The sequence below is a fragment of the Acomys minous genome (genome assembly GCF_964271855.1).
Source record: "Acomys minous genome assembly, chromosome: 16".
Classification (NCBI taxonomy): Eukaryota; Metazoa; Chordata; class Mammalia; order Rodentia; family Muridae; genus Acomys; species Acomys minous.
In genome coordinates, this window is record NC_140498.1 from 37081285 (window position 1) to 37094640 (window position 13356).

Consider the following 13356-nt stretch of genomic DNA (forward strand, 5'->3'; position numbering starts at 1 on the left):
GGGGGTGGAGGGAAGCTAACACAGGAAGGCGGCACCCCTCCCCCCCCCCAAAAAAAAACAGAGAAAGGACAACTGTCATGGCTTCGTGCCTGGGGCACTAGGCCCGCAGTGTGGGCTGCCCCAAGGACTTGGGATCAAGGACTTTATGCAGCCCCTCTCTTAGGAAGGGGGGCAGTGAGGGCTAGTTTTATGTCTTTGACGCAGCCGGAGCTATTTGGGAAGCAGGGACCTCAAATGGGGAAAACGCCTGCCCCACCAGAGCGGCCTGTGGAATAGCAGGTGGGACCTGTGGAATAGCAGGTGGGACGTTTTCTTGATTGATGACTGATGTGGGAGGGGAGGGCCCGAGGGAGGGCCTAGCTCACCGTGCTTGGTTCTACCCCTGGGTCTGTGACCCTGGGCTCTATGAGCAAACAGGCTGGGCAAGCCACGAACCAGCCAGTAAGCAGCACTCCTCCACAGCCTCTGCATCCGCCCTGCCTCCGGTCACTGTGCTTTGCCACAGCTGCAGAACCCTAATCTGAGGGGCCAATCCTTAGAGCAGCTAGTCCCTGACGCGGCCCTGCCCCGCCCCCAGCCAGGTCCCGCCCCAGTCCTGCCCCGCCCCCAGCTCGGCCCTGCCCCGCCCCCAGCCCTTCGCCACCTCCTTCTTCATCTGCTTGAGCTGCTCTTGGAACTTGGTGTAGTCCCGCTCCTGTTCCAGGCGGATCCGCTTGGCTTCCTCTCTGCGGCGCAGGCTGTGGTCCTGCTCCATCTTCTCCACCTGCTGCTTCTGCTGCCGCTCCAGGTTCTCCAGCTCCATGTCATAGAATTTCTTCTTGGCCTGGAAGGCGCACAGACTCAGGCCTAAGTCCCAGCCCTGCCACCCTTTGCTGTGTGACCCTGGGCAAGTTACTTAACTTCTCTGTTTCCTTGTCCAACCTTGCAGGGCTATGGTGTGGCACTCCACAGAGGGGATTTTCTCTAGAGGTGATCCTATGGTACTCAGGTTCACTGTGATTTACCCAGCCTTCTACAACACTCTCCCACCCACATTAAACGCTTCTGGTCTCCTCTCACTCACGTTGATTTCTTGTTCAAAGCGTTTGTGCATTTGCTCCAGCTGCAGCTCGTGCTTGCTGCTCAGCTGCGTCTGGTTCCGATGTTCTTCTTTCTGCAGAAGCCGAAGCTCCCGGAGTTCCTGGCGCCTGAGGATTAACAGGCACAAACATTTCCCAGTAAGAAGGGAGCCTCTGAGACCACAATATTCACAGCCTGGGCCATGGAATTATGGAGCAGGATCCCACTGACTCAAGCAGAGACATAAGCAGGATCCCACTGATTCAAGCAGAGACATGATCAGGATTCACTGACAGCATCCTTCATATATAAAGAGCATTTGCAGATCAATAAGAAGGAAGGAAATCACCACCACCCTCAAAAGTAGTACATACCATGAACAGACATAGAACAAACAAGTGCAAAAACAAGAAGAAACTTTACAGTTATCTATGATATGAAATGAAGATATAAAAGAAAATATTTCATTAAATGGACATGCATATAGGGGAATGTGCTACTCATATTAATTAGTAGAACACGTTGGAAAATGCTGGCAACCCCTTTATGCCTTTTGGCACCCTAGTTTCACTTCTGGACTTAATGGGGATTTTAAAAAATATTTATTTATTTGTTTTGTATACAGGCCAGAAGAGGACATCAGATCCCAGTATAGATGGTTGTGAGCCACCATGTGGTTACTGGGAACTGAACTCAAGACCTCTGGAAGAGCTGTCAGTACCTTTAACTTCTGAGCCATCTCTCTAGCCCCCCCTTAAGAGGATGTTTTTAACAATGTCATTTATGGTTAATTTCATTCCACTGCCTCAAGATGAAGGAAATGTCTTTAGGACATCCCAAACTATTTCTATTATGGAGGGCTAGACGCTTCCTCTAAAGCAGTGATGACGTCTGCACAGCCCTGGCCTCAGGTGCTCTGAGCCTCCTCAGCGCCCGGCAACCAGCGGTCCCAGGAAGCCACAGCGCACACTGACTCTCTGCTGTGCTCCTTGTCAACTGTAGACTCAGCACTTGCAGCTCATCTGCCAAGAAACACTGTTTCCTCACGTGCACGTGAAGACTAGGGTGGCCCAGCGGGGGCTGTTTGAGACACTAGAGTGTGTGAAGCCGCGCGGGGCAAACGGCCTTGCCGTATACCTTCCCTCTCTGTCCACTACCTCTCCTTCTCATGGACATCCTATCCCTGCTCCCTGCTGGAGGGAGGGGCCGCAGCCCGAGCCTGAGCCTGGTGGCCTCGGACTGTCTCTCACCTCCAAGCCAGTGTTTCCCTTCTACAGCCAAGACGTACACTGTGGCCAGAGAAACTGCCCTGACGGGACATCAGGGCCCGTCACTATGTGTCATTTCCTTTTCTGCTGTGCCTAGAATCTTCCACTCTTCCCTTGCAGCTAACACACCTCCGTAGCCTGGGTCCTGCCCCCCTCCCCTTCTGGCCTGGCATTCCAAACTAAAGTTTTCTAAGACCCTGATACAAACCAAGAGGTCACCCGTCAGGGCCTCAGCAACTACTGATTCCCTCAGCAGCCTCCTAGCTCTGGGGTGTTCACCTCATCTTTCAAGCTCACCTCGGGGTGGGGATGGTGAGGTCCCTAACAACAGCCTTTGCTCAGCGCAGGCACTCACTACTGCGTCACCCCCTCCTCCCCTCACAGCGTGCAGCACAGCAGAGAATTAGCCTGAGTGTTGTGTTTGGGAGCCATAGGTAGAAATTCAACCTGGAGGGCAGCTTCATGTATCTGGATTTCTATTCCGTCCCACCTGGAAGATGACGCATGCGTGGATAATTGGGCGGAATGAGGATAAATGGTAAGTGAAGAGGCGGGTGGATGGATGGGACTAAATAGGTGATAGACAGACAGGCAGGCAGGCAGGCAGGCAGACAGACAGACAGACAGACAGATGGGTAGATGATGGGTAGGTGGACTGTTGGTAAAAATTGAACCATTGAGATTTTGTTACAAACAGTGGACGGACGGATGGCTAACTGGGTGGACAGGCAGAAGGGCAGGTAAATATAAGGGTGGGTGGATGGATGAACGCATTGATATGTGGAAGGAGAAAGTAGGTGAGCGGGTAGGCGGCTGTGGATCGATGGGTAGGCCAGTGAGTGCACGGCTAGGGATTAGGTGGCTAGGCAGAGGCAGAGGCCTGGAGACGTGGGACTCTAGGTGGGTCACTGGGCATGTGGAGGAGCGAGCAGATGGACAGAAGAAAACGGGTGACAGACAGACGTGCACAGATGGATGTGTGAGTAGATGAATGCAGGGGAAGGGGTCTCAGACAGCCCCCCCCCCGCAGGGCCAGTGTCTAGCGCCTGCGGGGCACCCACCCAGCCCCACACCGGTGCGCCCCTGGACTTGCCTGAGAAATCGCATCTCCTCGTCTTTCTTCTCATCTTCGCTGATGATCTTGGAGGTGGTGATGCTCACCTCCACGCCATCCACCACAAACCGGCGCGTCCGCTTCAGGGTCTTGTTGTGTAGTTTGGAGCCCTGGCAAGGAGAAATGTGCCCCAAACTCAGCTAGAACCCCACAGTGGAGAGACAGGGTGAGGTCCACAGCCTGAGCTCACGAAGGATGTGGCCAGCCGCTGTCCCCCTTCTGCAAGCTTCCCAAACGAAGCCTAAACGGCTGGACTTTGACCACCTTCTTTCTGCTGGTCTCAGACTGCAGACGCCACTCAAGGCTCTTGACCCCGCCTGCCCCCCAAGGCCTTCTTGCAAAACACAACTGGATATCAAAAGGAGCCGTGTGGTCATCCTCACTGGCCACTGCTGGCTTTGCGACCCTGGGAAAGACCCTCGTCTTGCCTGAAGCTCAGCTTTCTCCACTGTCCAGGGAGTATTAAACCACCTTGCCTCCCAGATAGCCATGATGGCCGGATGAGGCACACGGCAGCACCAGCTCGTGGCATGGACTTATGTCTGCCAGTCATGATTGCAGACCGCAATCCTTATGGCATTTGGTGGCCTCTGCTGACATAGCTGAAGTCCTTAGGCAGCTGTGCTTGTCTGGAGCTGTGTGGGACCATCTCGGCCTAAGGTGATGGCATATGGAGGTCCTTGGAAGTGCTTGGCTTACATGAGGGCTTAGGGAAGGGCCTGCAGTGGTTTTCTGACAGCTTCTGTTCTGCTCACTTCCTCTGAACTTTCTACGAGCTCCAAAGGCCCTTCCTACTAGAACCTCATCCTCTAACATGGCTCGAAGGTCTTCCAGCCCCTTCAAGAGAGCGGGCATGCCAGGGTGGCTAAGAGGTGGTTCCTGGCTCTGCATGCTTATGCCCAGCATGCCTCGCCTGGGCTCTGGGCACTTGGTGCCTTTAAAAAATTTTTTTTTCCTCTAATGGTGCTGGGGACTGAGTCCAGGGCCATGTGCACGTAAGGCAAGCACTGTACCATTGAACATCTCCGGCCTCACTTTGTGCTTTTTAAGGAAGAAGTACAAGACCCTGTTCTAAATAAGATGGTGCTTCTACATAAAAGCCCCTCCCACAGGCGGGCAACTACAGCTGATGAGACTCTGTGTCACTTCTGAGGAAACAAGAAACTGCCTTGGACACTACTGCCTGGCCGAGCTGCCTCCGCCTCCCAAGTGCTGGGATTAAAGGCATGCGTCACCACGCCCCGCCCTAGGCCGAGTTGCTTTCTCCTCTAGCGGCTACTGTGGGGCTCTTGGCCGCTTCCACCTTCACCGCCTTGCTCTTAGCAGATATGTGAGTTTCTACTGTGTGTTTTACACTGAGTAAATCTTGGAAGACAACAGAGAAATGCAGTCACCCCCTCTGTCTGATCTCCTAAATCGACCTGTTTGGGGGTTCAGGTAGCCAATAGTAAGTTAAGCAGTATCGCAGAACTGCTGGGGCAGACAAGGGGGCAGCTAGACCCATCCTAGCTGGCGGAGGATGAGAGGCCTAAAGGACACAAGCCAGGAGCCCAGCCTGAGTCTCACTACTTCCCTGCTTCCACTCCACACAGCCTTGTGCCAGCTGCCAACTTCTGTGAGTCTCTGCTGCCCATCTGGAAACTGTGGGGGAGGGACAGCCCTTCAGTTCTGTGTAAAGAACTTTGCACAGAGTGGCTATAGCCACTTGGTGTCACCCACTGCCAGACAGGAGGCCAGAGAGGACTGGGAAGGTACGATCAATGAATCTACCTGTCAGCCACTGAGCACAAAGCTGACCCCCAAGCAAGGGAACTTCCACTTCTGGAATGTTCTTTCTCCAATTTTACTAGCCCCTTTAACTAAACTTCAAAATTTAAACCCAAACAAACCACATAACATTACTGTCTTACATGACCAAAAATATATGGGGGGGGGTTAAGTTATGAAGTGAGCTAATTTTTTTTTTTTCTCGAGACAGAGTTTCTCTGTGTAGCCTTGGCTGTCCTGAACTCACTTTGAAGACCAGGCTGGTCGCGAACTCAACAGCCATCTGCCTGCTTCTGCCTCTCAAGGGATGGGATTAAAGGCGTGTGCCATCATGCTCGGCTAACCAAAATCTTAAAGATTCAAACTCATGAGCCATTTAAAATAAGAAGTAAAGAGACTGAGGTGTGTGTGAGGGGTGTGAGGGTGATGGTGTGTGTGTGTAGTATGTGTGTACATGTATGTGTGTGTGTGTGTGCGCGTGCGTGTGTGTAGTGCTTACCATTCACCAGGATCTGTGTTCACCCCTAACACCTCTCACCAATAAATACTCAAATCAACACAATGTTAAGCAGCTTTTGAGAATGGAAACAGGAGTATGGCACACTGGCCAACATGCCTGCTCTAACCCTCAGGGTGACAGGTGACCTTACCTTGAGAGACAGTGAGCCCGTTTCTTTGTTCAGTGACAGGTCAGCAGACAGGGAGGTGCCATAGTCCCCGCTTTCCGAGGTAGACAGGTTGCTGCAGTCCGAAGCCCTCTTAGAATGGCACGGAGCCACAGAGCTGGGGAGCTCCAGGCCACCATTGGCCATCTTCTCCCCACCCAAGGTCTCCAGGGCACTGCTGTTAGGCCGGCTGGGGTTTGCCTTTGGGGACTTGCTAGCTGCAGGACCAGGGCTCTCAGCCTCGTCAGTGACTTGTTTCTCTTCGGCCACCTGGATTCTGGCATCCATGGACAGTGGCCGGGACTTCCGGAGAGGAACAGGCACCTTTAAGTCATTGTCACTCGTGGGCACCACGTCTGCGGGGCTGGTGGTTTGGAGGGCTCCATCCTCTGGGGGTTGGCTGCAAGGCCCGTTCACAGGCTCCTGAGGCTGGCTGGGAGGCAGCGGGGCAGAGGGAGCCTGGAGAAGCTTGTCGGAGTTGAGGCTTGGCTGAGATGCGTCAGCAGATTCCTGAGTGTGGTTGACCAGGGGCTAGGAGAGAGTCAAGGCTGAGCTGCTGGGGCTCCAAGGCAGTAGTTAGGGCCCACTGGTGACAGGCCAGCAGAGAGGGACAGGGGCCACAGAGCCTAGTCCCCACTCCCCCACAGCCTCTCTTAAACAGGCTACTGGCAGGGTGAGGACTCTCCTAGTTGCAATTTGACCTAATCGCTGCTCCTGTCCTGTGAGGCAAACAGGCTGCGGCCAGCTATAAAGAGGCCCAGCCAACTGTCACAGCATGGGGAAAATCCCCCTTTCTCACCTGAGGCCAGGTCAGGCCCCCTAATTTCTCAACACACACTGGCAATCTGATTTTTCTGGTTTTTTGTTTGTTTGCTTGTTTGTTTGTTTTGAGACAGGGTCTCATGGAACTCAGGCTAGCCTCGAATCTGCAGTGTAGCTGAGGACAGCCGTGACCTTCTGATCTTCCTACTCCATCCCCAAGTGCTGAGGTCCCAGGTGTGCACCACATACCAGTTTTATGTGGTGCTGAGAAAGACCCCAGGCGTGTCAGGCAGCACTCTACTGACTGAGCCACATGCCTGTCTCAGTAATTTGAATTTTCACATGGTATCCTGATGAGTTCTAGACGGCAGCTTACTCACATTAAGGAATTACATAAAGTGCCAAGCAATCCCACCTAGGGGCTGGATTCAGCCAGCTGCGCCTTGTATTTTCGTTTTTTGTCAAGGCACTGGAGTACTGCTATAACGAAACCAAACACTCATTTCTTGTGAATAGAAAATAAACGCCTACAGGAAGGTGGGAAGGAGGCTATGGGACCTCCTCCATCTGAGTGAGAACCAAAAACAGATTTGCTTTTGTTTTTGTTTAAAATTTTTACAACGAAGCCTAATTCTAATTAAATTTTTAAATTAAAAAATAAACAGAGCCACTGGGTGTGGGGGTGCACGCCTTTAATCCCGGCACTTGGGAGGCAGAGGCAGGTGGATCTCTGTGAGTTCAAGGCCAGCCTGGTCTACAAAGTGAGTCTAGGACAGCCAAGGCTACACAGAGAAACTCTGCCTTGAAAAACCAAACCAACCAACCAAATAAATAAATAGAGCCAGGTACAGCAGTGCACACCTGTAATCCCAGCACTCAGGAGGCAGAGATAGGCAGGTCTCTGAGTTCAAAGCCAGCCTAGTCTACCTAGTGAGTTCCAGGCCAGCCAAGGACATATACTAATACCTTGTCTCGAAACCCAAAGATAAATAAATAAAAAGACAATAAATGTGGAAGGCCTGGCGTTCCGCTCCATGAAAATGCAGCCCTGACATACTGGGATCCCTTTAGGGTGAGCAATCCCCCAGCAGAAGCTCCTGGATTGACCTGTGAGGCCAGGGGCCCTAGGGCAGCTCTAGGTCCTGCACCCTGGAGAACCTGAATCTGGCCAACATTTGCTCAGCCTCACCTGGGCGTGGGTGTTGGGGACTCCCAGCCAGTTGGCCCCGGGAGGCAGAAACGAATCCTTGCCCAGCCTCTCTCCCGGGGCGGGGCGGCTGTGGCCCATCCTCCTCAGCCCCCAGACTTACTGCAGCAGCATCCACAGCCTCCTCCTCTTCTCCATCCTCCTTGGCATCCTCCCTGGCATCTTCGATCTCCTCCATCACCTCGGCCTTTGCCTCGGCCACCAATTCCCGAAGAGCCTTGTTACTGGTGACGCCACTGACAAAGGGATGCTGAGGAGAAGACACACTCGTGTTAGAGCCGTTTGGGGCCAGTTGTGGGACAGGAGTGGCAGCGGGATCTGATCCCGAGAGGACCAACTGGGGTCCCAAGGCAACAAGTGAACCTGAAGCTGGAAGCGGAGCTCAGGAAGTCCTGCAGGTAGAGGGAAGAGAGGAGTGGCCCCCAACTCCATGACTCAAGCCCAGTGACCCTCAGCATGCCACGCCTCCTCTCTGAACCACAGCCCCTCCAGTTCCAAAGGACAGACAGACAGATGGTCATGTGGAAACCACGGGGAACCACGAAGACGGAAGGAGACAATTCACGTGAAAGAGCCTTGTAAAGTCAGGGTCCAGCCCATGTTTTTCCTTGGGGTGGAGGCGGTGCCATTTGTGTGTTTGTCATGTTCTTTTTGACCCATGCTTCCACTCTGCTAACCCTCGGTTGCTTTGTTCCATCCAGTTCTGTTCTTTTTTTTTTTTCCCAGTTTTTTGAGACAAGGTTCCTCTGTGTAGCCTTGGCTGTCCTGGACTCACTTTGTAGACCAGGCTGGCCTCAAACTCACAGCGATCTGCCTGCCTCTGCCTCCATAGTGCTGGGATTAAAGGCGTGCGTCACCATGCCGGGCCCTTGGGGGACCTTTCTAAGAGGGGAGGAATTACATTCCAGCTGGGACCCAGGAGATGTGGCGGGGGAAAGTTAGGGGAAACTCCAGGCACAGAGTGTTAGGCATAGGCACAGCTTTCAGAGCCCCTGAGCTGGGCCTGGGCTTGGAAGGTGGAGGAAGCGCTGGAGATCAGAGGCTGTGTCTCATAGACAGGCAGAGGGTGCAGGGAGGGAGCTGGGGCAGCATGCACAGCCCTGGGCAGTGGGGAGCCATTCCCTGTTCATGCTCAGAAGCTCTTACTCAGTAGCATGTGACTCTGGCAGCTGAATGTTTCCAGAGGTCCCAAGCAGGCACAGAGCTAGCCAACAGGTCACCGGGATGGGCAGGGCTAAGTGTGCAGACTAAGGGACACAGCCAAGTCACCTGGGATAAAACCCGGCTCCCATTGCCAACCTGGGCAAGTCAAGAGACCCTCTCTGTGCCTTAGTTTGTTCATCTGTGGAATGGGGACAACAGGTTGGCTGTTCTATGTGTTATAGTGAGTGTTCAAAATGGCATCATTCCCACTAGCACCACCACCATTACTATTATCACCACCACCATCACTACCACTATTACCATGACTACCGCCACTGCCGCCACCATAATCCATTATCATAACCACTATCACTGCCATCACCACCATCATCACCACTACTGCCATCATCTCCCATCATCACCATCTTCACCACCACCATCATCATCATCAGTGCCATCAGCACCATCATCTTCACCACCACCATCATCACCACCACCATCATCACCACCACCATCATCACTACCATCACAACCACCATACATAGCCGCCATCACCAGCCCCACAGCTGGAGCAGAACAGTCCGTGCAGCCGTTTCACAGTCCTAGCCATTCCTCTGCCAGAGCACAGTTCTCTGAGGAATGACAAGAGCCAAGGTCGCCAGAGCCTCTGAGCTCGGTAACACATGACCTGAGCAGGACACCCCAGGGCACTGCTCGGCAACAACTAACGAGGACGTGGCAGAAACCAGCAGTGCGGGCCAGGCTTCTCAGAGTAGAGGCTTTCATCGGGCACCCCACATATTGACCAAATTAGCAGCTCTTGAGGAGAACCATCTGCTCAGCCTGCCTGGAGCTCAAGGTCCCTAGGAGGAGGAGGGGAGGGAGGACAGCTTTTCACGGAGGGCCAGTTAAGCAGGGCAGCTCCCTGCAAGGGGCCCTGGGCAGGTGGCTGGTATGTGGGCAGCCCAGCCAGGAGGACCAGGCCTTGATGTGTGTCAAAGCTCTGAGAGACAAGGAACAGGCAATGTGGCCTGTGCTACATCAGTCCACCGCCTCTAGGTGGGAATGCAGAGGAGGTTTTCTAACTCAAATGCTGGGACCCTCAGAGGGCTGGGCCCGGGAACTTGCCAGGGTGGGCAAACACCAGGCAAACACTCCATACGCTGCACCAGGCATTCATGACCCTACAGAAGGGCACGTCAGAGCTGGCCTCACTGTCTAGCCCTCCAGGAAGAGGGATGGCTGCTCAGAGCCAGCTCTGCTGAGGGGTCCAAGCTGCCAGCACGGAGGAGGCAGCACAGAGCTTGCCAATTGGCACCCCTCTTTGGCCAGGATTTCTGCTGCCACTGAAACAGATGCCCTTTCCAAGTGAGCCTATTTTCTCTCTATGCACTGAGAAACCACTAGGGGGGGTGCTCAGATAAAAAGTATGCCCTGCCTCCACCCCAGGCTGCACCCTTTCTCTTTGTTTCTGTCTTCCTTTCTTCTTTTCCTTTTCTTTCTTATTTATTTATTTATTTATTTATTTTTTGGTTTTTCGAGACAGGGTCTCTCTGTGTTAGCCTTGGCCGTCCTGGACTCACTTTGTAGACCAAGCTGGCCTCGAACTCACAGCGATCCACCTGTCTCTGCCTCCCGAGTGCTGGGATTAAAGGCATGCGCCACCATGTCCGGCTTTATCTTTATTTTTATGATTTATTTTTTTGGTTTTTCGAGACAGGGTTTCTCTGAGTAGCCTTGGCTGTCCTGGACTCACTTTGTAGACTAGGCTGGCCTCGAACTCACATCAATCAGGCCAACCTCTGCCTCTGAGTGCAGGGATTAAAGACTTACACTACCACGCCTGGCTCTTGTTTCTTTCTTTCTTTTTTGTTTGTTTTCTTTTCTTTTTTGTTTTGTTTTGTTTTAATCTTATTTTTATGTATGTGTACAGGTGTTCTGCCTGCCTGCATGCCTGTGTTCTATGCATATACAGTGACTGTAGAGGCCAGGAGAGGGCAATAGATGCCCTGGAACTCAAGTTACAGACAGTTGTGAGCTGCCATGTGGATGCTGGTCATTGACCTTGGGCCCTCTGGACCAGCTCTTAGGCATTGAGCCATCTTCCCAGCCCTCCTTTGGGCCTTTTTCTTCCCTCCACTCACTAGAAGCAGCTTCCCCCCCAGAAGCGGTCAAGAACACAGACTTCAGACCCAAGTCACTAGAATGAGGAGCCTAGCTGTCACTTGCAGCTGTGTGACCTCGTGCTGGGGGAGGCTCTGGTCTGGGCCATGGCAGCACACAGGGAGCTTGTTTGCATGGCAATAGGAGTCAGAGAGTGACATAAATGGGTGTGTGTGACCTTGCAAGCGATACCTCTAGTATCCTGGCCACACTGTACCCCTAAAGGTCCCACAGCTTCCACCATAACACCCCAAGACAAAACCGGAGCCCCCTCCAGCTGCCAGGCTTTGCCCATCATAATGGACTGAGACTTTCCGAGGCTATGACCCGAAATAAACACGTCCTCTATGATGCCTTTACCTGATAAGAAGGGCAGGTACCAGCCATGCCAGCTGAGGAGCTCTGCTGTTTACACGGTTCCTCTGAGAACAGACTCGAGTTTGGCACAATAACCAGTAAACAAGCCATCGTCTAAACGAAGGGCACGGCAGCTTTGAAAGTGGTCCCATTGGGCTGGAGAGATGGCTCAGTGGTTAAGAGCACTGCCTGCTCTTCAAAGGACCTGGGTTCAACTCCCAGCACCCGCATGGCAGCTCACAACTGTCTGTAACTCCAAGATCTGACACCCTCACACCAATGTACATAAATTAAAACCAAATAAAAATATTAAAAAAAAAAAGAAAGAAAAGAAAGTGGTCCCATGGAGGTGGTGCGCCTTGGACCTGTTCTGAAGGCAAAGGGACTAGTACCCATGATCACAGACAGGTGGAGAGAGAGAGAGAGAGAGAGAGAGAGAGAGAGAGAGAGAGGGAGGGAGGGAGGGAGGGAGGGAGGGAGAGAGAGAGAGATGAGCAGCCACTACAGAGTGCGCCTGAGGAGGGGTCTGAGTGCTCTGCGAGGCTGTGGCGGGGCTGAAGTGGCTCTGGGCATCTAAGGAGCTGCAGAGACAAGGGTCAGGGGTGGACTGAGCTGGAGATTAGAAGCCAGGGGGCCCCACAGGCTGCCTTTGGCCATCACAGAGAGCCCCAGCGCTAACCACACTCATCGGTTGTACGAGGTGGGGTGAGTGAAGGAAACAAGACAGGGAGTGAGCAGTGGGGAGAGAAGGGGCAGCAAAGGCAGATGCCAGCCAGGGTCGGGTGACAGGAGTGACAAGGCCTGAGCTCACTGCTACCTCCCCACCTAGGAAAACTGCTGTGGAACCATTAGAAGAAAGCGGAACAGGTCATGCCGAGAATGTTTTTCACATGAAGAGCGTTACACACACACTCTAACTGGCTATCCATCTGACCAAAAGAGAAACTGAGGCACAGAGACAACTGCTCACACCCCAGGTTAGGTTAGCACCTGCTGCAGGACACTGGCAGCGGTACATCTAGGCAGATGAATGCGGACTGCACCACCAGTCCCCAGGAGTGGCTGAGCCACAAGAGATACAAAATGACGGAGGGCAAGAGCACCCCAGAAGCAATAGACACAGGGCCGAGGTGTCCACAGCCAAGACCTGCACCATTGCTGGCATTCCAATCAGGGACTCTCCTTGGAGCCCAGTGTCCTCAGGTCTGGAAGAGCCGCGCTGTGTTGCTTCCAGCCTAAACAGGTGTTGGAGGAGGAGCAGCAGGTCTGAGGGAGCCTGGGCAAACTGAGGCAGGGCTCCTCCCCTCTGTCATTCTCCTCTGGGCCCTGTGTTCTCTCTCCCACTGCATACCGAGAATCTCCTGGCAGACACTGCTTCAGCTAGGAAATGGAAATTCCTGGCTCCGGCCAAGGATCCGGGCTGCCATGTGGGATGGGACAGCTGGTCTCTGCCCCAACAGTGTCAGGAGGGCCGGATGCCCAAGCACAGGAGGTGCTGTTTGCAGGAAGCAACTGGCCCCAAGTGGCTTTGGAGCCTTTGGGTCTGACACTGACAGCAGCCCCATCCCCCCAAAACAAACACAACTTGCTGGAGGTGGGCCTTGAGGAAGGCCACACGTTCCATTTTGAAACAGAAGTTTCAAACATTAAGGAGACAGAAAGGAAAGTCGGAACCTCCCAGCGGGTAGGCCCACTTCTGTTTTGCTTTGTTCTTGTCTTTGAGACAAAGTCTCTCTATGTAAGCCTGGAACTTGCTATGTAGACCAGGCCTTAAACTTGCAATGATCCTCCTGCCTCTACCTCCCGGGTGCTTGACTGACAGGCGTGGCCCACCACACACACCTAGCCTCT

The 13356-nt window shown here is 53.3% G+C and overlaps 1 protein-coding gene across 3 annotated transcripts in view; it reads right to left on the reverse strand.

Moving 5' to 3' along the window:
- The window catches only part of STK10 (serine/threonine kinase 10), a 91030-nt gene that overhangs the window by 20011 nt on the left and 57663 nt on the right, over nucleotides 1-13356 (reverse strand). For all 3 annotated transcript variants that reach the window (XM_084763367.1, XM_084763365.1, XM_084763366.1), the window contains exons 8-12: nucleotides 7946-8092; nucleotides 5859-6404; nucleotides 3421-3551; nucleotides 1064-1187; nucleotides 644-823 (exon numbers count right to left, since the gene is read on the reverse strand). In XM_084763367.1, coding sequence (XP_084619493.1) covers nucleotides 644-823; nucleotides 1064-1187; nucleotides 3421-3551; nucleotides 5859-6404; nucleotides 7946-8092 — 1128 coding nt within the window. The remainder of the gene's footprint in view (nucleotides 1-643; nucleotides 824-1063; nucleotides 1188-3420; nucleotides 3552-5858; nucleotides 6405-7945; nucleotides 8093-13356) is intronic.